Below are 25764 nucleotides of genomic sequence, written 5' to 3' on the forward strand. Positions count from 1 at the left end.
AGGTGAATAGTATACTGAGCATGTTAATATACCACTATTTAGAATATATGTCTTTCAAAGAATTCTATAAAAAGAACGAGGAGGACTTGTGGCACCTTAGAGACTAACAAATTTATTTGGGCATAAGCTTTCCTGGGCTAAAACCTACTTCATCAGATGCATAGACTGGAAAATACAGTAGGAAGATATATATATATATAGATATAGATATATACACACTGAGAACATGAAAAGATGGGGGTTGCCTTACCAACTCTAACAAGAAATCAACTGTCACTTTAATTGATTTAATTAAAGTGACAATTGATTTGTCTCGTTAGAGTTGGTAAGGCAACTCCCATCTTTCCATGTTCTCTGTGTGTGTGTGTATATATATATATATATATATATATATACACACACACACACACACACACACCTTCCTACTGTATTTTCCACTCCATGCATCTGATGAAGTGGGTTTTAGCTCATGAAAGCTTATGCCCAAATAAATTTGTTAGTCTTTAAGGTGCCACAAGTACTCCTCGTTCTTTTTGCTGATACAGACTAACACTGGCTACCACTCTGAAAAGAATTCTATGGGACAGCTTATACAGAAAGTCCTTGAGCTTGAGAAATGGAGTTTGTATTGACTCCTGCCCAGCTGGCATCAGACTCTGTACCTTTCATTGGAGACCCTCAAACCTATCATTGTTGTTCATTATTTATACTGCCCTCATCAGGACGAGGGCCCTATTGTATTGGGTGCTTTACAAACACAGAGAAGACACAGTGCCTGTCCCAAAAAGCTTGCAAACTAAGAAAACAGAATATATAGCAACATACAAAGGGCAGGTGAAATTTGGACATTAAACTCTGGTAGATTTCTTTTAATGAGTTAAGCAAAGGATTAAACTTCACATGCCCACTGTGTGGAAGGTAAATATTAATACTCTCATTTTACAGACCACTAGACTGTGGTACGGAGAGGCTAAGTGACTTGCCAAAGGTCACACAGCAAATCAGTGATGAAGCCAGGAATAAACCCTCGTACCCTAACAAACATTTTTCATTTGGCTTTTGGATTCAAGGGGTTCAGCGTTGTTCTTTCGGAAACATCCTGTTTGCAGTCTTTGCCCTGGGGTTGTTCTGACTCCCTTTCAGCTGCCATATTTTTTATTTAAACAAAAATTCCAGGTGAGCAATTTCTAATTTGCCTGACAGAGACTGTTCAACAGAAGGTGAAGTCTAAGTGGCAGAATGCCCTGGCAAACTCCACTCCACACTTGAGCTCTCCTCTCATCGCACTCACTCTCTTGGATTAGTGCTTTCTCATCTCTCACTGAGAAGTGGGAACCTGTAAATATTTCGTTATTACAAGCTCTTCCATTTCTTCAGCCTAGAGTAGCCCTACTAATTCCCCTTCTCTAAAGCCGACTCTCGTGGATTGTGTCTGGAAAGTCATTGGGCCATGGAAACAGATGCAATTCTCACGAAGTTTCTCAGCCAAATTGGGAACTTATTTAAAATGTGGTTTAAAATCACAAGTTGGATGTAAAGAAGTTCTAAAGTGGGTTTTAATGACAAAGCAGCCTAACTCTGACTGATGGTATTTGGTGGGTATGCACAAATAGTCAGAATTCCAGGTAGGGGGGTGGTAGTAGCAAAACAACCAACTCAGGGGAGAGAATACGATAAAATTGGCTTCCTGCTCCATATTATTGCTGTTATTTGACACTGAGGTTAGCATTCTACAAAACACAAGCATCAAGACTGTTGCTGTAACCAAGGCCCTACAGACTACAAGACAAGACACAGAAAGATAAGAGGCCCTGGGAGAGCCAGAGGAAGGAGTGTACGGTTTATCTCTTGATCCAGTCCTTTTCTGTGTGTGCCATATGGACCTCATGGAAGAAGTGGGTCTGTAGAAGAGATCAAAATGAGGAAGGGCTTTCCATGCACTAGGGCAGAATAGTAGAAGGCATGAAGGCAAAGGGGGAGAAGGAAATTATGTAGAGTGTAGAGTATCAACACCCTCCCACCACTTTGAATGAGAGTCTCAGTAATTCTACAAAAAGAAAAGGAGTACTTGTGGCACCTTAGAGACTAACAAATTTATTTGAGCATAAGCTTTTGTGAGCTACAGCTCACTTCATCGGATGCATTCACACTCACTAGGCTGGTACAAGTTGTTCTGCTTTGCCATTTACATCCATTTTAGGATTAGTTTGTACCTGATGCGGAATTTATGCTGTGGCTTACATCCTAACTGACTTTGGCCCACTGCCCTTCGTGGCTGCCTTCTCTGCGAGCTCCCTGAGGTACAAAACCAAATGGGCAGACGTCCCCCAGGTGCTCTGCACTTTTGTTTCTCAGCAGACACTGCAGATATACCACAAACCCTGGAACATGACTGATGAGGAGAGCTTACATCTAATAACTGCCTTGGCATGGCTAGTTTCACAAAATTTGTTTGCTTTATTTGCCTATGTGCAGTTAGGGGTCCCAAACCCCTTTGGTTGACAATACTGTCATTCACATTTCCACTTCCTAATACAAAAGTTACATGAGGATATTATAAACCCAAGCCTTTCACATTTTTAATAAAAATGACAATTAGATTGGCTCACAAGCAGCAGAGAAGCTATTTAGAGCTACCTATTGTTCAGTTTCATCAGGGTCCCGAGTACATATTAAAACTCTAATAGAGAAAAAAGTCATTTTTAAAATAAATGTCATTGTTTTCTAAATGTGCGGGTTTTAATTTGCCTTTTAACACTCTTGCTTCCTTTATGGGTCCTAGGTGGGAGTCTGTTTAGCTCTGGCTCCCCTCCATGCAGGTTTATCTTCATTCAGACAAGTATCAGACATAAGGAGTTTATTCTTCCCTTGTTGTGTGCACATAAGTTTCATTAAGCTTATTGGAAATTCTATGAATGCATAAAGAGGCCCCTTTAGAGCTTCAAAAGAGACTTGTGAGATATACCAAAAACTAGTCTACTGTATGTGGTTGGTATGTAGAGTAAGACAAAGTATAAAGCTGATACTAGTGGGAACAAAGGTAGCAATCTAGTATAAATATTTTAGGTCCAACTTTTCTGCCCCTGCAAAGCTGAGGGGAACTGTATTCTTAGATCACAAGCTTTTTGGGACAGGGATTGTGACTTTATAGGAGATTATACAGCACATAACACTATCAGGCTCCAATTCTGTTGGGAGCTTCTAGGCACTATCACAGTATAAATGTTTAATAAGAGTAATACATAGTAATAATACTCTGCTTTAGATAAGGGAATTCTGCAGAGCAAGGAACAAAATCCTCACTGCTAAAGCACAAGTAAAGAAAAGAAGATGACAGGGCATTAGTTGGGAAAAGTACCAGACTGGCCAAGACGGTCAAGAGTGACTAATGATTTTTGGGCGTCCAACCTGAGACACCCAAGAGGGGCCAGATTTCCCCAGTGTCCTAAGAATCTACTCTAAGTCTCAAATTGGGCGCCCAAAATCACTAGTCACTTTGGAATAGTTTGACCTCTAGTCCTATTTATCCACACACAGTCCAATGCAAGCTTGTCAAGATAGAGTAGACTGGGAAAGACTGAATGGTCCATTTTAATTACAATAATGTACCACGAAATCCCCTACTTTGAAGGGCTAAACCCCATTAGTACCTTAGAAGTGAAAGGTTCCATATCCCATTATCATTCTCCTGCATTATCAAGCCCTCACGGCTTTAGGACTAAACTCGGAACCATTATAAGCAATTGCATCTCCACAGTCTTCAGTAAGTAGCATCTGCTTCCATGAGAACTGAACTAGCCCTTAAGGCCCAGCCAGAACAATGTGAAGAGACTAAACAAATATTCTTATTATTTAATAAAATGGCGGCTCCCCAAGCTTCCAGTCAGGACTGGGAGGGCTCACGGTACTGGACACTGGACATGCTCACAGACAGTAACTCCCCTTTCCCCAAGCAGCTGACATCTAAGCAGACAAGAAACACAGGAAGGGGAGTGAGGGAGCCAATTAAATGGATGTCTTTTTAGGGACACTTGTTGGGGAGGTGCTAGTTTTCTAACTATATAGATAAATCAGGACTTTCCCCAGCTGCCCTCAGCCTAGCCACTAAACATTTGCTGATTTCTTGAAGACATCATGGCAGAAGTGGGTCTTGAGAAGGGATAGGACACAGGAGAGGGTAGTAGTGTAACTGATCATTGTCATGCATAAAGGGTGTCACCTGGGGAAGTGTGAAGGCAGTGGTGAGCAGAGCAGACAAGTGGCAACTGAGGCTGGCATAACCAACAGAGCCCAGAGGATGAGGCAGCAACACAAGAAGAGAACAGATTGGTTAAGTAGGAAGAGACAGAATTAAGACAAGAAGCTTGAACCTGGGTAAGTGGTAAAGGGGGTGTCAAAAGCTGATCTGCATTTTGTGTGGGCCAAGGAGGGAAATGGAGGCGTGAGGGAAGCCAGAGAGGAGGAGGATGTTGCTAGCTGGAGTGTACAGAAAAATAAATCTCTCCCCCATCTCCTTGTTCTGGTCAGCAAAACACAGAGAAACACTGAGAAACAAACCAACAATCTGTGCTAACACAACTACACGAGTAGACTGGACAGATTTTGCTTATACACAGTAATTTACGATGCAAACAAAACATGAAAAACTAATCCAGAATTAACAATGGGCCAGATGGTAATGCTAGTTTGAAGCAATAAACATGAAAAACAGCTTCCTTCTGCTACTACTAATCAATTTCCCTATTTAATAATGCAATCAAAAAAGGCATGTTTCTGCTACCACACATATTCAGCATTAGAGATGGGGTTTCTTTTTCCGTTCTCTTCTTCTTTGCTTAATCCAGCAGCAAAATTTCAGAACTCATTTAAAACATGAGAACTCTTAGCCCTTAAAATGATAATTAAGATGAATACTTACCCTCAAAGGTTCAGATTTAAGCCTCGCTCTCTATTGCCAACAAAGCTGTAGTAACTTAGCTGCCATCTGCAGTACCTTGATAGGAACACCTACCCTTGCTGCTCCAGTGAATTTTGTTATTTAATGAATTTCTCTTTTGAAAAAAAAAAAACAAGCTTTTTGATATCATTTAAATTTGGAGCCAATTTAATAGCTGAGTTGTAGTGTAAGTTCCTGCTACAACCCATCATACATCCCTTGCTCATCACAAAGCCAAGGACAGAGAATGAAGAGCTGTAGGGTGGAACGGGCTATCTGAAAAGTAAATGAATGCAGTACTTGGATTTTACCAAAAATAACCCAGTTGGGGAGCAGAATTCACCAACAAAGCAGCTAGACATATCTGTTTGGAGCTCTTGAATTGATGTCTGTTTTATTAGCTGTGTAAATTACTGTCTGAATGCACGGTGCACCAAGTTATGCTGGAATGGAGACCTCACTGGGAGTGTTATTAAGGATACTATGGATTTGGTGGACCTGGATGAGGCATCACAGCATCTACCTATGTGAACATAAATGTAAGGCACTTCAGCATGTGCATTAACAGGTGATTGGCAAGTGCCTTGAATTCAGTGCAAGGCTGAAGACAAAGTGCCGTCAAACACCAGATGAGTTTGCAGGTGCAGATGACAGTAAATGCACCTCCAAAAACCAAAATTACACTTGCAAAACTGCAAGCACAAAGAAGAGGCTTTGTGAAACCCAGGTCCAATGAGGACCTGAAAACAAGGGTGACCTATCCTACACACATGAAGGGAAGCTAGTATAGAACTAATGGGCCAAATTCTGCAGTCAGATGCAGAGGCACTGTTCCCACAAATTTTAGTGGAAGCTGGATGTACATTTATAAGGGCAAAATCTATCTAGAAACAGGAACTTACACACTCTCCCAGTATGGAATGGAATTACCTGATTCTCTTTGGTCTAGTCCCATACTATTCCACCTTCTTGTGATATCAATGTACAGAATATCCACGGAAGCCATTGAAAAACTGCTGTTACTCAGCTTGCAGTTCCTGTTAAATATAAACCAAATAAAGAAAGAAAAAGTCTGATTACTTCCAAAGTTAGCTAAATTGTGGGAAGGGAACTGGGATAAACGGTTTATCCAGGCCAGATGGGCAACTATGAAGGCACACAGAGCTCAACTGAAAGCCATGGTCACCTAGCTTGCTGCAGATATCAATCAAATTAGCACTCGTTAAATGTACATGGGCTATAACGGAGAAAGTCCTGTATGGTCTCACTTACAACATGATGTATACAACCAGCCTTCCCATTTGCTCAGAGCACTCGGACACCAGCTCTGATAGGGACTAGCTATCAGCAGATCCAGTGTTGTGGATACTGCCACACCTCTAAGTAAGTTGTGAATGTTCAATGTGTTCAACTTCATTTCAATATCCTGAAAACAACGGGATGAACAAGCTGCTATATACGTTTTTCAATCAGCTGGGTTTTGCAAGAGATAACCAAAAAATCCACTTACTATTTCTCATCAAAAATATGGCTTGACCAATTGTTACAACCTGCTACCCTTTAAAAGAGGGGTGGGCAAACTATGGCCTTTTAATCTGGCCCTCAAGTTCCCGGCGGGGAGCAGGGTCAGGGCCTTGCCCCGCTCCGGCGCTCCAGTCAGGGAGCGGGATCAGGGGCTTTCCGCGCAGCTCCAGGAAGCAGCAGCATGTCTCCACTCTGGTTCCTATGTGTAGGGGCAGCCAGGGGGCTCCGCACACTGCTCCCGCCCCAAGCTGCCCTCCCTCCCCTCCCATAGTTCCCGTTGGCCGGGAACTGTGGCCAATGAGAGCTGCAGGGGCAGCGCCTGAAGACTGGGCGGCATACAGAGACGCCTGGCCGTGCCTCCGTGTAGGACATGGCACTGTGTCCGGGAGCAGCTTGAGGTAAGCGCCACCTGGAGCCTGCACCCCTGGTCCCCCTCCACACACACACCCCAACCCCCTGCCCCAGCCCTGATCCCCCTCCCAGCCTCTGAATCCCTCGGTCCCAGCCTGGAACACCCTCCCACAGCCCAAACCACTCATCCCCAGCCTACCCCAGAGCCCACATCCCCAGCCAGAACCCTCACCCCCTCCTGCACTCCAACCCCATGTCCCAGCCTGGAGCCCCCTCCCACATCCTGAACTCCTCATTTCTGGCCTCACGCCAGAGCCTGCACCCCCAGCTGGAGCCCTCACCCCCTACCCCAATTTCGGGAGCATTCATGGCCCGCCATACAATTTCCATACTCAGTGGCCCTGAGGCCAAAAAGTTTGCCCACCCCTGCTTTAAAACAAACAAAAGGAAGTTTTGTTTCTCACAATGCACAGTCAACTGTGGAACTCCTTGCCAGAGGATGTTGTGAAGGCCAAGACTATAACAGGGTTCAAAAAAGAACTAGATGAGTTCATGGAGGATAGGTCCATCAATGGCTATTAGCCAGGATGGGCAGGGATGGTGTCCCTAGCCTCTGTTTGCCAGAAGCTGGGAATGGGCGACAGGGATGGATCACTTGATGATTCCCTGTTCTGTTCGTTCCCTCTGGGGCACCTGGCATTGGCCACTGTCGGAAGACTGGATACTTGGCTAGATGGACCTTTGATTTGACCCAGTATGGCGACTCTTATGTTCTACCCTCCTGGAGTTGTTATTATTATGAGTCTACCACTGAATGATACTCACTGATCCATTTGAAATGCCTGTATAAAGCTACACGGAGTATCTAAGAGATTGATCCTGCAAGATGTTTCTGCTGGAAAATATTACGTGTTTTGCTGTTTCGCACTTCCAAGTAGCTTTTTAACCCACTTAGCTATAAGAGAGATGGTAATGGTTCTTTAGAGGTAAAGGAGATCTAGAGTGTGGGTTGAGCTGTTCTAGGTACCCTAGGTGCAGCCAAGCATGGGCTTAGGCTGTATTTCATAGTATTTCATTTTGAGTTCCTTTTGTGAACAAACTGAACCCACCGAAAGAAAGTAAAGCTTTGATTGGCTACAACTCGTGAGGACAGTTTGTAACCACCTGCTCATTACACACACACATTGATATACCTTCCATTTCATTCTTGAGGAAAGGAATCTAGCAAATGCTCTGACATGGGCAACAAGAACAGAATCTTTTATAAATTTACTAGAGGATTGTTGGAAGAAGGGCACAGAGACTGGAGAACTTGGAGAAAAATCTAGATTTTACTGATATTAGAGCTGAATTGAAGAGACACCAGAGAACATGAAGGAAGACATTCTTGCAATGAGGTATGTTAGGCACCCATTGTGGGCCCACTTGCCCTGCCCAGATTTCTCTGCAATGTCTATGTGGCATGAAGAATGGTCTGCAGCTAAAGTCAGAAACCATTCTCTTAATAACTGACCCCAACCATGTTTGTACCTGGCTTTGATTTGCCACATCACTCCTCGGTCTTTCTGAACGGATTCTGAATGAGCCAGGTCAGCGTGCAACTAGCCTTCACGCCTATGGCCAATGAGACGATCCCACATGCCAAAGGCAGACAACATCACACATCACTGACGAATGCCCTGACAAGATTTGATGGTGGTCTGAGGGCTCTGTACTTCGCCAGTGAGGCTGCTGCAAAATGGCTTTGCAAGTTCAACATTCAAGGACAAGGAGAAGAAGAATAATAATTATGGAATAATCTTTCAGAAGAATATCTGTCTGTCATTTATAGTGAAACGTTTATACTATGCTCGTCACCAAGGTATCTAAATCGAGGCTTTATTCAACAGTAAAAAACACACTGTAGTGAACAATCCTGCACTGGCCTGTGGATGGAGCAGATGCCCCACAGTCTTTTCTATCTATATAACTCTATTTGTTTTTATTCATTCTTGACTGCTAAGGGCATCTGCATGGAAAGAGGATCTCTGTATTTCAAGAGTGCATTTGCTCCTGCTGCTTATTTATTTTGTCATAGTCAATGAAAGACAGAAAATGGGATATGTGTACCATAACTGGAACATGTACAGCCATTAAAAAACAATGAAAATGACAAAATAAAAGTATATGAAAAAATAAATTGAATTCCTTGCCACTGCAAGTTGCAATTTCCTGATGCAAATCATTAGTGCACAGTGTAACAGTGAGCAGCATTTGGAAAGCCTCCCTCCTGGCTGGGAACAGCAGGGTATACACCCAAAGCTAGGGACATCACCCTTCTTCAATATCTCCTCTTCACAATGTCTCAATCCAAACACACTCACATTCCTCTGGTTTACTAGAAATTAAACAAGTAGATCTGGACTATGAAAAATACTAACATTTGTTAGAGACCATCAACTGGCAGTGGAATAAAGGCCCAAGTGTTCCGACTGAATAAAGCTTTGGACCACAGGTCAGTCTATGCCCATCTTCTTTTAAGGATCTTACCCTTCTAAAAAAGCTAAACACGTATCTAAATAACAAGTATTGTAAAAGGAAATTACCTTTGTCTCCAATGCTATTACTTTCCTCATTTGTGATATCTGAATTATGTTTGCTACAATGTCCCAGAACTTACTTTTCCACATACAAATATGGGAGGAAAAAATAACTCTTCAATAATGTCTGTCCCCAACAGATTCAATCCACAATGCCAGCTGAACTGAGTGACAAGCCTAACCACTTCAGAACTGCCGTTTGTATAAGCAAAGATCCAGATTGACATTTAGCTGGATGTTTTCAAAGCAGCACAGGCAGGTACACAATCATTTTATCTGGAGCTTAATTCTTCAAAACAGCAGGCAGGAGTTTCCCAAAAGGGTGAGAGGACAGGTCAACGTCAGCACCAGGAGGTGTAATAGACTCCCTTACTCTGAACACCCACTTGTACTCTAGATTCCCTCCAACCTTCTCACACCTGCTCCATCCAAGTATAAGGGAGTCTCAGTTGCTCAAACATGCATACTGAAGAGCTGGAAAATGGAGCAAGAGGGAACAAGTTAAAGCAAAATGGAGGCTTTAAAAAAATAAACTAAACTAAGCTCTACGAATAAATTCTAGATTCCTGTTTAACTATTTTAGGAAGCCAGTCATACGAAACTAGAGTCCTTCTGCTCTTCCAGTTTGTTCCCCAGCCAAACGGATAATCCTCTATTTGTGGCATCACAACAGTTTTCACGACAGCTAATGCCACTGTCACAGAAAGCAAGTACACCATCATCCAGTTGCATAAAAAGGGTACTTAATAAATGCTGACGTACACTGTTCTTATGTGCATAGTGAGACAGTGATTTAGGTGAGATAAATACACTTAGATATTCCCCATTTTACCAGAAGAAAAAAAAATATGGGGCTTGCCAGATATTAGCATAATTCACTCAAACTGCTGACTCATGTAGCACATTTCAAGAGATGGACACTGTGAAAACGAATTAAGACAGAGTATATTATGTTTATTTCCCCACTCTGTTCTGTTTTGGGAGGTACAAGTTAGAGTATCCGTGTTGCCAGAATATAGTGCAACTATATGGCTCCTGCAGATTATATCTACTGTATTTTCAGAGAAGGAAATATGATCAAAAAATTCATTTATAATGAGGCAGAATTTAAAACAAAAAGTGCCTACAGAGAGAGGCTTGTTAGTAACTACAAAACACTAAATCCACCAGCCAAATAGCTTCGGAAACTCAGCTGTATCCAATGCCAAAGGAAGATAAACACAGACAGATTACCAGAGTGTCCTTTCATTTTGAAGAGCTTTTGATACTGAATGCTAAATTTTGAAAAACATTCCACTCAGTAACAATTCTGTTCATAATATTTGAGCAATTTCTTCTTCCCTCATTTACATCAAAGGATACTGGTATGAAAAAAATACCCAAGATTTTATTTTTGAGCCCTTCTGCTCAAGCTGCTTGTTCCTTTAAAGAGACAATCCCCAATTTAAGGAATGACAATTTCTACAGCTGCCAATGGCAATGTCACCTATTAGCCATTTCCTTTTCTTTTCTTGTTAAATACCAAGACAAACTGCAAAAAATGGGAACTCTCTTCTTGTTCCTATTAACAAGAATTCAGGTAGGGTGTCCCCCAGTCCTACGCTTGTGACACCACAGTTCACTACCATGCAAACAAGTGTGTTCTCTAATACTGGATGAAGCGATCACTAAAGGAATCAGAGCAATAGACTGATTATAAAAGAAGAAAGCTTTTGTATTATGCACATGTATTTATTTCAGTAATCAGCAATGACAAGAAGGAAAATACAGAAGGGTGTGCAGCTGTTCAGCAGGATTTGGGGGAAAATGTTTTCTCTGGTCTTAACTATTCTATCACATAAACACAAGACTAGCAGTGCTATTGGATAGGTCTGGGAGATCTTAAATCCTTTACTACTAACCTTATAAATGTTCTGAAACCTGTTGGTCCCAACTTCATTGTCCCTTTTACTCCAAGGAATCGGATAAACAATGCAGCCATTCTGTCCACCAGTCGCAGATAGTTGAACTGTTTGGCATACTTTGGAAACACTTGCTTGAGACAAAGGGAGGGTAAGCTGGCTTCAGGATTTTTGCTGATATCATGTTCCAATTGGTCTGTTGATCCTGGTTCCAATAGGTCGTCTTTTGTGTCTGATGAATTCTCAGACAGTTGAGATCTGTAGCACAAACAGTAACTGTACCTTGTGAGACACTGTATCAATCCACTATGATTCTGTCAGCATCTTTATCATTAAAACCTATTTCCAGGGATTTAAAATTCATTCTGGGCTGGAAAAAACCATACAAGCAACTTTGTTCAAAATTAGAAGATTAAAAAACACTCAGCTGAGCTGTCTAAGTTTCAAGAAGGAAAAAAGGATTTCTGGTTTCGGAGACCTTTATACTCATATTACTAGATGAGTGGGTAAAGAGAGATGGGCCAGTTTTCAAAATCTGCTGCCTAAAGTTAGGCACCTAAATTCATATTTAAGCACAAAACTAAATGTCCTGATTCTGAGAGCTACAGAGTGTCCATAAGTCCCATGTAAATGAAAGGGAGTTTGGGGTTCTCAGCACCTCTGACAATCAGACAACTTTTATGTAGGTTTGAACATTCAAGGCTGTATTTCATTTCCTTTTTTAATTTTAAAGTGAATTTCCACATTTGTCAAAATGCTGGATTAACAGCTCTGAGAATGTCAGCCCTGCATTCATCCAAAGACCAGGGACAGCATGAGCAGTGGCAGAGCAAGCTTCCCAACACGCTCCACTGATGTGCTTCCACCTGGACATGGAGGACTCACTTCTAGGGTGAACTGCTTTTTCACTCTCAATGCCAGTTCAGTCTGTCATTTCTGCACAATCTGCCATCAACAATGCCAATGGAGATGGTGGTTTTTGTGACATGGACCCTGGCCAAGGCAGAAAAGCCAAAGCAGGGACTGCTGGACTTTCAGGAAACTCTCTACAGTTTTGGGTGGACTCTCTCTGGCATGTGCTGTTTAGCTGTTTGCTCCAACCCTCTCCCTCCCTCAGTCTCATTGCCTCAGCAGCACTCTTTTTATCCTCTTCTCCACTTCTTAGCCCCCCTAATCCCCTTCCCTTCAGCTGATCCCCTCTGAACTAACTCCCCACACATCCCCAAAAAATCATGGAACTAACATGACGTTTGCTGCCATCAAATTATTCACTCCACTCGTGTGTTATCCCTTTCCCCTACCCTGCATTGGTCTTGTCTATTTAAATGTAAGCTCCTGGGGCAGGGTCTGTCTTTGTGTTTTAGGTTTGTATAGCGCCTATCAAAATAGGGTCCTGGCCCATGACTAGGCCTCCAAGGTACTACAGAAATACATATAATAAATCATAATAATAAAATGCTGAACCAGTACCCAGCATGACATGATGGGTCATGATGTGGATGGAGGATGAGCTGAAGCTGAAGTCCAGACAATTTCTGGTTTCAGAGTAACAGCCGTGTTAGTCTGTATTCGCAAAAAGAAAAGGAGTACTTGTGGCACCCTAGCGACTAACCAATTTATTTGAGCATGAGCTTTCGTGAGCTATAGCTCACTTCATCGGATGCATATTGTATGCATCCGATGAAGTGAGCTGTAGCTCACGAAAGCTCATGCTCAAATAAATTGGTTAGTCGCTAAGGTGCCACAAGTACTCCTTTCCTTTAGACAATTTCTGGTTATTGAGATCCTATGACACTTTTTGAAAGAGTGATGTTATTAGCCTAGGTTTTCTGGGCACAGTCTGTTTTGGTTAAGAAGATCCCGCCTATTGAAAATGAAAATACAATATTCTTCTTCACTTCTATTCCTAAACTATGATGTGATGGTGCTGTGAGCTGTTAACATCTGCTACCTTTCACCCTAGAGTTAGGTGAATTGATTCCCATGGATAGTTATGCAAAGCATTTGAAGGGTGAAAGGGGCTAGATAAGAATGATCCTCTATTGTCAATATGGTTACCAGGGAATCTACAAAACAGCCAGGAACACAACTTTAATACCAGTTACCTCTGGCACCCAAAGTTGTTATTTGGAGGCAGAGATGATTAAGGTCTGGGAAGAAGAACAGAGCTCTGGTCTCTTTTGTCTGCCTCAGTTTCACTTCATTGTCACTATGTGAATGATCCAACAAAGGATTCCATTCTACGGCATTGTAAGTCCCACCGCTATCATGTCAGTGCAAACTTTCCCACTTCTGGGTGTACATATACCAGGTGTCCTTCACAGCAATCTCATTTCCCCCAGCTCACTGTGGTAGGCTTCCATCCAATACCTCAACCTTTCTGAGTCTCATTTTTGTATTCCTTGTTACCTGCCTATGTTTATCCTAACAGCTCAGAAATATTTCTAATTATTTGTGAAAAGTACTTAATTGGGTAGACAATGCAGGACTAATGTCACAAATCACCAAAGGAAATGAAACCCCACACAGAAAAAAAATTCATGAGTTCTAAATTAATTAACTTTCTTGGACTAAAACAGTTCAATCCACCTATTATCATAATGTATTCTCTACTTCAGTTTTCCATGGTCACAAACAGAATGAAAATGTGATTTATAACATAAATTATATCTTTTTCTTAATGCAGAAACATTATTATATAATCCATCTGAACACTCTTGTGCTACAAATCATTTTATTATTGCAATATCTGATATCCCAAAGTACATGGCATCAAACTGAGATAAGAAGAGCGAACAATTACATCCTTCCCCAGTTTTCACAAGCAGAAGATTATTCAATCTTTAGGCAACACTTTTCCTATAATACCTTAACATTTAAATGAGGTCTTCTTTAGTTCCATTTACATAGTATGTTTGCATACAGTAATATGCATTGATTTACAAGATGAATCCAGTTTATGTTCTTTAAAAAGATCAGGTCTCTATAAATAGATTGGCTCAGTTATTTTAATGTCAGCCAGTGATTCATCTATTATTGTTACAAACTTTCAAAATTATACAGTGTGAAGATAACAATATTTTAGACCCGCTTTAGCGCTTCACTACTTCAAATTACAAGATGCTCAGTCAGTAACTGCCAATCTAGGCCCTTTCCAAGTTTATAGAAAACAGAAACATCTTCGTATCTGGATGCCCTCCAGAATCTAGAGGAGTTGTTTCATTTACAAGCAAGATCCCTATATATTAAGGTACACAGGGAGAGATTACATGGAATTTGGCCAACTTATGCCTGTGACTTTATTTAAATAATCACACACACAAAATACAGATATGTTTAAATTTTCTTATATCTCTGCATGCACTTAACGTCACTTCAGTAAATTACGAGGCAGAGAGCTCTAATGAACTAAAAGAACGGTGCTGGGTGCACCCAGCTACTGAGTTCTAATTGTGTCTCTGCCAACGACAATGTTATGTGGCATTCAACAAATTGGTTAACCTCTAAAAGTCCCAGTTTCCTTATCTGGTGAGGGGGGGAAAAGGTAGGTTGGGGTGACAATATTTAATTACCTCCCTCAATGGAGTGTTTGTGAGGATTAATTAATTAATTAATGAACGTTTGAACACTTTGAAAACACAAAGCTCTACCTAAATGCTAAGTGCTAGCCAGCTACTCATACCACTGCCAGCACAGTGATAGCAGAGAGCTCCCATCTCCACAATACGCTATTTTTCCCACTTGCTTATATTTAATTTCTCACCCATTTTGTCCTAACATAGGAAAGAACAATTCCTCCTTGGCTGCCTGTCTGATGAATACCTCAGGGAATTCCCTCCCCCGATCTCGCACTGGCACAGTCCTTTTACTGCCTCGCTCAAAGCAGGACGCGACGGTGCTAATAATGCTGGTAATCAGTCTATAGTAGCACTCGCGAGACCAATGCAGGAAGAACGCCTCAAAATTCTCAGTGTAGACAAGACCCTTGCAGACAACCTACAAGCTCAGGCTCCAGTTCCAAGAGCAAAATGTTTGTATCAGAGGGCAAATTAAGGTGTTAAAAATGTTTCTTAAAAGCAACACTTTCTCACATATTTAAGTCAAAGAGAAGAGGTATTTTATGAACCATTAAAAAACCCCTCACCTTTGTGCAAAGAAAACACACAAGAAATTCCTGCCCATCAAATACTTTTCCCAAAAAGTGGTAAGAACCTTTAAGCAGGCACTTAAATGAAAATCTCATCTCTGCCCTAACTATGGGTATCCTGTCAGCACAGCTGAACTACATACTGTACTGTACATCTTAGCCTCCTCGTGGCCAGCCTGACCATGGCATGTCTGGAGAATGCAGCCAATTGAAACCCTGCATATTTGCATTAAGGGCATGCAATTCACCCAGCTTCTGCCCTAGACTTAAAGCCAGCAGGAGAAAAGCAGAGGAGTAAACCTATGAGTATAAGCAACAGAAGCCTGATCATTTGCGTGAGCAGAAGAAAACTCTATCTCCAGGTGTCAAATCCTCCCCCACAAAATGTGCTACACAGATGACTATTCTGCCTGAAGTTTGCCACAGGTCTGTCTGAGGCCTCCGTCTGTTTTAGCACGGGGCATCTGGGGTCATTTTACATGCAGAGTCAAAAATAAAGGCAAACTAGCACAGAAATCCTCATATTTATATAAGAATTATAATCTCATTATTACTCGTCATTATAGCTACAGGTATATAGGAGCTAGGTATTAATTATATCATGCCCATGACATATTTCAAGCTTCAGCTGCTTTTTGTTTAAGTCCTCCTTAAACAATTTTTCTTCTTACAAGGGGCAAATGCATTCAAATCTTCCCTTAAAACACCTTGTGTTTTCACTGATAATTCACCAAAAACAAAGAAAAATATCCAGAAGTCAAAATCTGCACCACCTTCAAACCTGGGCTTCTACCCTGCCAACCAGTGAATTGTGCATGGGCTAAATTATCACTGGTGTAATCCAAATGACATTATTGTGAAAACAAGAGTCATACTAGAAAAAGTTTAGGAAGTTTAACTTTAGGATTCCTATTAGATTCTTATTAATGATAGTGCTCAGAAGCTTCAGTCAGGTCATGTGCTAAGTGAGACAGCAATACATATGAACATATGGTCCCTCTTCCAAGGAGCATACTATCTAAGAAAAATATTCACATACAGTACAGTACATGTATCAGCTTCAACACCATATTAAAAAAGACAATGTGTGGGCAGTGCTGTTATTTTTTCCTCAAAATCTCTTGCATACACTGTCACAATATATTATTGTGCAGATCAAGGGACATGATCGTTCCCCTCTATTCGACACTGGTGAGGCCTCATCTGGAGTACTGTGTCCAGTTTTGGGCCCCACACTACAAGAAGGATGTGGAAAAATTGGAAAATGTCCAGCGGAGGGCAACAAAAATGATTAGGGGACTGGAACACATGACTTATGAGGAGAGGCTGAGGAAACTGGGATTGTTTAGTCTGCGGAAGAGAAGAAAGAGGGGGATTTGATAGCTGCTTTCAACTACCTGAAAGGGGGTTCCAAAGAGGATGGATCTAGACTGTTCTCAGTGGTAGCAGATGACAGAACGAGGAGTAATGGTCTCAAGTTGCAGTGGGGGAGGTTTAGGTTGGATATCAGGAAAAACTTTTTCACTAGGAGGGTGGTGAAACACTGGAACGGGTTACTTAGGGAGGTGGTGGAATCTCCTTCCTTAGAAGTTTTTAAGGTCAGGCTTGTCAAAGCCCTGCCTGTGATGATTTAGTTGGGGATTGGTCCTGCTTTGAGCAGGGGGTTGGACTAGATGACCTCCTGAGGTCCCTTCCAACCCTGATATTCTATGATTGTATCTTTCTTGTTATTGCCCAGTTTCCTAAACAAAAGCTGAGACAGATAATGATGTTCTCAAATAAATGTTACGTGTTTATTCAGCATGATCAATTTTTACGTTTTTTCCTCCTTTTGGCGTTTTTGGATATAACTGAAGGTTGCTATCATTATAAGTTCAGAAAGTCTAAAAACTGATGGTAATTACTTGGCACCTACTAAGCATACTCAAGTTTTCATCTTCTTTCCAATAGTTTTTTTTAAGTGCCCAGTATCAAGAATAAGTTAAATTCACACTAGGGTTCTAAGAAATTACTGCTTTTAGTACACTGATCTTTTGTGTTCCTGACTAGATTTAGTGCACCTCAAAAGTTCAGTTCAAGTACCGAATAACAATCAACACAGCCATTAGCCACCTACAGCACCACAAAAATGATCAAGTCAGACATACAGTAAATCTGTACCGCAACATATTCAAATGGTTTCAGAAATGGAGCAGATTTCCTTAGCCCTGTTGCAGCCATTATGTGCTCACAGTCAACCTTAACACACCTGTCCCTATGTAATTATTTCCCTTCCTCTTCTTTTCTGCTAACTTTTCCCGAAAGATGTGACTCAATTGGCAAATCACATTTTGCCCTCTTTCGTTGAACTCCTTTCTGTTCTAGAGCTTTTTAAAAAGTTCCTAGTAAAGTCTCAGTGGCTTCTGTGTCACACAAACTGCATCATCAGAAGTCATGCTCAAAGTGGAAACAGCTCTTTCCAAAGTAAGAACGTAAACCAAAAGCACCACCACTCACTGCATGTATTCAAACTGCTATAAAAAATATTGGGTGAAATTTTCAAAAGTGCCTACATGACTTAGGAGCCTACGTTCCATTTACCTTCCCTTTGGAAAATAGGACTTAGGCTCCTAAGTCATCATGGCTTTTTTGGAAATGTTGCCAATTATCTAATTAATCCTCATACCACCACAGTGAGTTATGTAAAACTCATCCCAATTTTACTAATGGGGACTGAGACACAGAGATTAAGGGTGGAATTTTCAAAAATACTTAGCGTTGGCGTAACTGTCCTCCCACTGAAGTCCATAGTAAAACTCACAGAGATTTCAATGGAAGCAGAGTTAGGCCAACACTGAGCATTTTGGAAAAGCCCACCTTAAGTGCCTTAACCAAGTCAACAAGGTGAGCCAGTGGCAGAGATGCAGGTTAAAACTAGGGAGTTCCCATCTTCCAGACTCCTCCTTAGTCCACTAGACAATACTACTATCTAACCTGCTCACCAGGGCATACTTAAAAATTATTTCAATGCACCAGTCTGAATATTTTCTCTCTAAGGATTGCACTAATGTCATATGACAGGATGATATGCCTATTGTATTTATATAGTGTATGCATTTTAAATCTGTTGTAAAAAATGAGGCAACTCCCAGTATATTACATGTATGAATGAGGATGAACTACCACCATCAAAACAGAGCCCATCTTTGTGTGTCATTGAATGACATGATCGGGTCCCTAAAGTATAATACATATCTAGAGAAGAGTTAAGTAATTTTAGCTCTCATCCCTATTAAAGTGCATGTGCCACATACATAATAACAAATATAAAGATGGGGGTTAGATAACCAGTGTTAGACGTAACAATGGGCCCAAAAGTGCTACCAGAACTAAAACTGCGCAACTAACTAGTAATACGGTACAACACTTTTTGCTCCTAGTGATGTATGTGCACATTTATGGCAACTTTCCTTGCAGGAAAACCGGTTGCACTAATCTACTTTATATATAACCAAAAATGAAAAAATATAATTACTAAGATCACGTCTATTTTCTAAACATTTTTAGGGACAAATTTTCAAACCAGCTTCAAGTTGGCCTCTGAATTTATGCACACATTTTACACTTGCAAATGTCTGAGCTGCGAAAGACAGCATCCAACTGCAAAAGCTAAATAGCTGAGCATCCACATTAGACAGTGCAGTCAATTGCAATCACAAAGTGAAAATTTGTCCCTAATGGTTTCCAGAAACAACACTTAGTTGCCAATCACTGGCTCGTGGTACTTTTCTTTCACTTTGTAAATGTAAACATCTTGTTAGAAGAAACTATAGAGTATACTTTGTACTTTCAATGAGTTCACAGTAGTTCTTCATATCAAACATTTGTGTCTAGCCTCTCCTAGTGCCTAGTAATTGTAAATGCCAGGCCATTGCCTGCTCTCATGAGACTATCATGCTAGGTTACACAAAGCATCTGTTTTTGGAACAAGACTGTTTTGTGAAAACTCTAGAGATAATGGTCTGTTTTTTGTATATATGCAACCACAACGTGTTCACTGAAGCTGAATATTTCTATATGTGACCAATTTCTTAAGAGACACAGGACTCAAAAATTCTAACGAAGTACACTATAATGAAGTGCACTCCTATATGTTCCTCATATTCTCTCTGTAATACCAGAATCTACAGCAGTTAAATTGTTCCTTGAACTTAGTGCCTGTAGAGATTGTGCTTAATCCTGCAAGGCGGTTCTTTTCAAAATTTCATACATATGGATCTTCCCATCTGCTAGATGGTAACCTGCAATTTCTCATCAGCAAGTTATTCATCTCCTGTTGGCTACTGTAAAATTGACTGGAATAGGTGTGCTGACACACATACCAACAATCCTCCTTCCTATGTAGCACAGATGCTGTGGATTCTATTAAATCTGAGAGAAGTTGTGATATAAAAGACAAGGATAAGATTCCCATCATCAAATAAATAGGGACAATGTACCAATATGGTTAATAAACAGGCTTTGTACATAGTCTTGTGAATATCAATAAGCAGATATAATGAAGAAAGAATAGTGAGCTCCATCAAATAAGAATTCCAAAAATGTAAGCTTGTCAACTAGGTGATCCCACTGACAGTCCCAAATATAACGAGAAATGTTATAACACTCTCTGGTGTACTCATTGTAGACAAGGGACCAAGCAAAAAGACTCAAGATTCCCTGAACGAGCCAGAAGAGTTCCATCACAAAAGAAAAGCTACAGTTATTTCCAGAATTCCCACCACATTGGGATTCTAATTGCTGGCACAACTTAGAAGAGTTGTTCTCCACAGCAATATCCAAAACTGTAAAATTAAGTGAATAAAATTTAAATAATAATAAAAAAATAGTGAAAACAAAGCTTTTTTTCTGGCTGGTGCTGGAGGAATAGCTGGCAGGAGATTGCTATTGTCTGTCCAGCAAGCGGCACAGCAGATAAGGATAATGTTATATTTGTTTTCAATTAAGTAAAGCAAAAATTATCACTAGCTCTCTTCTCTTACATGGAAGATCTGGTGGTGGTTGCACAGAACACGGCATACTCTGCAGTTGCCAAAGAGCATACATAAATGTACGCAAGAAACAGAAGAGATATATTCTATACAGGTTTACTATTTTCTGTTAAAATATTTCTTCAGGAATTTAATAATCCCAAATTTTGATTTTATTGCAACTGGGCCTCAAACTAAACTTTTGCTACTCCAAAACCAAAACAAACGGCTGTACTTGGCTTACAACAGTCATAATTTTGCTTTCATTTTAGCCCAGTCTTTATGGCTTCCAGTGAACTTTTGCTGTTCTGAAAACACTGCATACTTTTTAACGGCAAATTCAAGATTATCTCGAACTGTACATTAATCTGTTAGTGTGGCCAATTATATTTTCAGTTTAGCAGTATTAAAGTTTGGTTTTGTTGCCATTTCAGTGGCTGTGCTAGCTGCTAGCTCTTTACATTTAATTTTCAGAGGGAATCCTCAGGAGCCAGTTGTTAGACTGATCAACTGTGGGAGAAATCAACTATGCCAATGCTTATTGGTTTGTGTGGGTGGCTGACTTCATATGCGGTGTAGCTGAAGCATTGCTCATCATATCTCCATGGTTAAGAAAAAGAGGTACGGCCTGCTGAGACCACAGCTCCCATCGTACAATCTTGAGCTGAAAGCCCATACCTCCTTATTAAAAATTATGGCAACCGTATGCCCCATTTTATGGAAACTCGGGTGTGGCCCTCAGTTTTATAATCAAAGGCCTGATCCTGTCAGGCGCAAAGTCCATCCTGAGAATTTTGTGACTAATACGTCAATTTCAACTTATTTTCTTTTACAAAACAATAAATCTGGACGATCAAACAGCTCCAAATTTAACTTTTGGAGTAGAAAGTGAATTAAAAGTGGCTGAAAGGACCACAAACTGCACTGAAATGGGAGTCCCTGGGAATTCCATGGAAAGGTGACAGTTTAAAACTGGCATTTTTCAGCGCTTCACTCTGCAAGCCCATTTCCAAAGGTTATCTTAAAAGTTAATGGGCGAGAACATGAAAACCATAAGCGGCACAGGCCCAGAATATTGTGTGCATTTCAACATTGCCAATTGGTGCATGATGATGACATCACAAAAACCCAATTAGCCAATCAGAATGTGGTTTTGGGAAAGCTGAGTCCCCAGCTGATCTCTAATACCACTTCAAAAAAAGAAAAGGAGTACTTGTGGCACCTTAGAGACTAACCAATTTATTTGAGCATAAGCTTTATTTGAGCATAAGTGAGCTGTAGCTCACGAAAGCTTATGCTCAAATAAATTGGTTAGTCTCTAAGGTGCCACAAGTACTCCTTTTCTTTTTGCGAATACAGACTAACACGGCTGTTACTCTGAGTACCACTTCAGTTACTATTGTAATAACATCCTGTTGAGTTTATCACTTGCATACATAACATATACTCTGTCTCTCTCTGGGTTAAAAAAGATGTACAGTTTAGCTAAAAAATTTACTGGCTATCCAAGAAGTCGACAATTACATAAAGTCACATGCTGTTTACTAACTATGCTGTTTATGAACACCGGTGGAGTAATTTCATTTTGTGCCATTAGTAAGTTAAGGTATCTGTTAACTGGGAAATTTAATCACCAGAGTGCTTCCCTCTCTTCTGTATTAGCTGAAGACATCCATGCTGTACACGGCATTCTGGACACTTGCAGGGAGGAGAGTTACAAAGGCACAACTGGGAATAAGGCAATCAACTTCCAGTGAACACCTAGCTGTCCTTTGTGCTTCCGATATTCTCCTCTCCGGTCTGTTACTGCCTCTCACTGCTCACATTTTTCCCACCCCAGGGACTCAGTCAAGTAAGCTTAGTGCTATTGCCATTATAACCGATGATGGCCACATTATGGATCATCTTTGTCCTGTTTCCTGTAGCATAGGGACAGAAACTTTAGATGCGTACTAACTGATCGTATCTACTGGTAAAAGAAAAAAGTTGCAGGTTATCGCACATACTCTTAGCCCTTTAAGTGTGACCACATCTCCTCATCACTAGAATACCTGACTATTGCAAACTTTGAAAACTGAAGATTTGATTGTGGCAATCTGCTTGAGACTGGAGGAAATCTTTGCTTTGAGTCCATACAGGTATCTGGAAGGTTGAAATTAAAAAGTATACAGAGGCTATTAATGTATCAAATGCAAACAGTCATTTTTCAGAGCTAATGAAGCCCAGGTGTCCAACCTTTGTACACTGAGGGCACATTGGCAGTTTGCCAGCAGCCTGAGGCTTGTGCCTAATATATATGAATACAGACAATTTTAAAATCATAAATATTACACACAACCACAGTATTTTGCTTATATTTTTATCTTCCTTAAGAAATTATTTGCCCCTATGTTGTTTGCATTCTTTACACCAAAAGTCTGCAGCTTTGACTTCAGCTTGTAGCTACAGGAGAGGATGGACAATTCATATAATCTACTTTGGGGGTTTGTTTTTTCCTACATAAATATTACAGTTTTGAAATTAACCTTTTCAATTCTCATTTTCAAGATTTTGATCCAGGACATTTGTCTAAGTTTTATGGAATCTCTAGTATGAAGCTAGAGCTAATCTTTATCCAGCGTAATCAAACTATCTGCTTGCTCCTTAACCAGTTGCCAGTGGGATACTGAAAATGAATACATGTCCGTGTGGCTCCAGAAGAATCCAAGATAGCTATGGGAACACCTATCTTCAAGCAAGCATGCACTGATCATGGGTTCTTTTCAAACAATTTCAAGGATTTCACCTTTGACAAGCAATTTAATATTCATATCAAAAGTGATTGAGAAGGTAGTGGTTCCCATTTGGCCCCTAATTCAGAGGAAAAAAAACGGTTACCTACCTTTCATAACTGTTATTCTTCAAGATGTCCATTGCATTCTAGGTGTGTGTGCGCCCATGTGCGCGGTGGTCGGAGAGTTTTGCCTTAGCGCTATTTGTAGGGCCGGCTGTGGCGCCCCCTTGAGTGCCATGCTCATGCATTGGTATGTCAGGCACTGTCCCTGCGTTTCTTGCTGGCAACTCTGACAGAAGGGCAGGAGGGCAGGTAATGGAATGGACATGAGTAACACATCTCAAAGAACAACGGTTACAAGAGATAGGTAACTGTTTTTTCTTCTTCGAGTGCTTGCTCATGTCAATTCTATTCTAGGTGATTCACAAGCAGTATCAATGGAGGTGGACTCAGAGTTCACAGTCTTGCAGCTTGCAGCACTGCTTTGCCAAAGCCAACATCATCGAGCTTGCTGAGTCAGTGCATAAGGGGACAGATGACCAGGTAGCAGCCCTACAGGTCTTTGGATTGGTACCTGTGCCAGGAAGGCTGCTGACAACACTTGTGCCCTAGCAGAGTGTGCCATCATGATCGCCGGCAGAGGCACCTTTGCCAGCTCATAGCAGTAGCGGATGCAGGACAAAATCCTCTGAGCAGCCACTGGATGACCTTTCATGCTGTCTGCCACCGCAATGAAGAACTGTATTGACTTACGGAACAGCTTTGTTTAATCTACGTAGAAGGCCAGCGCCCTTCTGACGTCCAGGGTGTGTAGCCTGCACTCCTCATCTGACGCATGAGGCTTTGGAAAGAAGATGAGTAAGTATGTGTCCTGGCCAGTATGAAACTGGGAAACAACCTTGGGCAGAAACTATGGGTGCGGTCACAGCTGTACCTTATCCTTGTAGAAGACCGTATAGGGTGGCTCCGAAGTAAGCACCTGCAGACCAACGTTATCAAGACCAGGAACAAAGCCTTCCAGGAGAGAAGCAGGAGACAGCAGGAAGCCAGAGGCTTAAAGGTAGGCCCCATGAGCCTCGACAGCACAAGATTCAGGTCCTGGGGGGGGATGGGATCCCAGACTTGTGGGCAGAGATGCTACAGATCTTTCAAAAAAAAAGTCCAATCATGTCATGAGCAAAGATCGACCTGCCTTGGAATGGAGGATGGAAAGCCAAGACAGCAGCGAGGTGGACCTTGATCGATGACAGGGACAAAACTTGGGAGTTTGAGGTGCAGCAGATAATCCAGGATCTTCTGCAGTGGGGCCTGCTTAGTCCAACTACCGCACACGTGGGTGGGCGCACACCAAGAATGGAATCGACATGAGCAAGCACTTGAAGAAGAACAAAGGGCTGCTTGTTCTTACAGATAGGATTAAGGGGTTAAAGATGGAAAAGACCTATTTAGAGTGTAAGCTCTTTGAGACAAGGACTGTCTAGTACTCCGGGTTTGTACAGTGCCTAGCACAACAGGGCCCCAGCATTGGTTGGCTCTTAGGCACTGACCTAACAAACATGATTATTACTAATAACAAAATCTCCCTGAAAGTGGAAGCTATTAGTCTCCAGAAAGGGGACATTTTAGATCGTAAACTAAGAAGACAACAAGAAAAGGAGTACTTGTGGCACCTTAGAGACTAACCAATTTATTTGAGCATAAGCTTTCATGAGCTACAGCTCACTTCATCGGATGCATACTGTGGAAAGTGTAGAAGATTTTTTTATACACACAAAGCATGAAAAAATACCTCCCCCCACCCCACTCTCCTGCTGGTAATAGCTTATCTAAAGTGATCACTCTCCTTACAATGTGTATGTTAATCAAGTTGGGCCATTTCCAGCACAAATCCAGGTTTTCTTCTCCCCCCACTCCCCCTCACACAAACCCACTCTCCTGTTGGTAATAGCTTATCTAAAGTGACCACTCTCCTTACAGTGTTTATGATAATCATGGTGGGCCATTTCCAGCACAGATCCAGGGTTTAACAAGAATGTCGGGGGGGAGGGGGTGATAGGAAAAAACAAGGGGAAACAGGTTACCTTGCATAATGACTTAGCCACTCCCACTCTCTAAGTTAATTGTATCCAATTTGCAAATGAATTCCAATTCAACAGTCTCTCGCTGGAGTCTGGATTTGAAGTTTTTTTGTTGCAATATCGCAACTTTCATGTCTGTAATCGCGTGACCAGAGAGATTGAAGTGTTCTCCGACTGGTTTATGAATGTTATAATTCTTGACATCTGATTTGTGTCCATTTATTCTTTTACGTAGAGACTGTCCAGTTTGACCAATGTACATGGCAGAGGGGCATTGCTGGCACATGATGGCATATATCACATTGGTGGATGTGCAGGTGAACGAGCCTCTGATAGTGTGGCTGATGTGATTAGGCCCTGTGATGGTGTCCCCTGAATAGATATGTGGGCACAGTTGGCAACGGGCTTTGTTGCAAGGATAGGTTCCTGGGTTAGTGGTTCTGTTGTGTGGTATGTGGTTGCTGGT

At 41.3% G+C, this 25764-nt stretch overlaps 1 protein-coding gene across 4 annotated transcripts in view; it reads right to left on the reverse strand.

Moving 5' to 3' along the window:
• TTLL11 (tubulin tyrosine ligase like 11) overlaps positions 1–25764 on the reverse strand; it is a 117997-nt gene that overhangs the window by 13587 nt on the left and 78646 nt on the right. For 2 of the 4 annotated variants that reach the window (XM_073314934.1, XM_073314936.1), the window contains 2 exons: positions 11292–11549; positions 5867–5973 (listed from right to left, as the gene is read on the reverse strand). In XM_073314934.1, the coding sequence (XP_073171035.1) occupies positions 5867–5973; positions 11292–11549 (365 nt within the window). Of the gene's footprint in view, positions 1–5866; positions 5974–11291; positions 11568–22498; positions 22622–25764 lie in introns of all 4 variants that reach the window. The other 2 variants (XM_073314937.1, XM_073314935.1) reach the window with 2 other exon arrangements.

Source organism: Lepidochelys kempii, chromosome 16 (assembly GCF_965140265.1).
Source record: "Lepidochelys kempii isolate rLepKem1 chromosome 16, rLepKem1.hap2, whole genome shotgun sequence".
Lineage (NCBI taxonomy): Eukaryota > Metazoa > Chordata > Testudines > Cheloniidae > Lepidochelys > Lepidochelys kempii.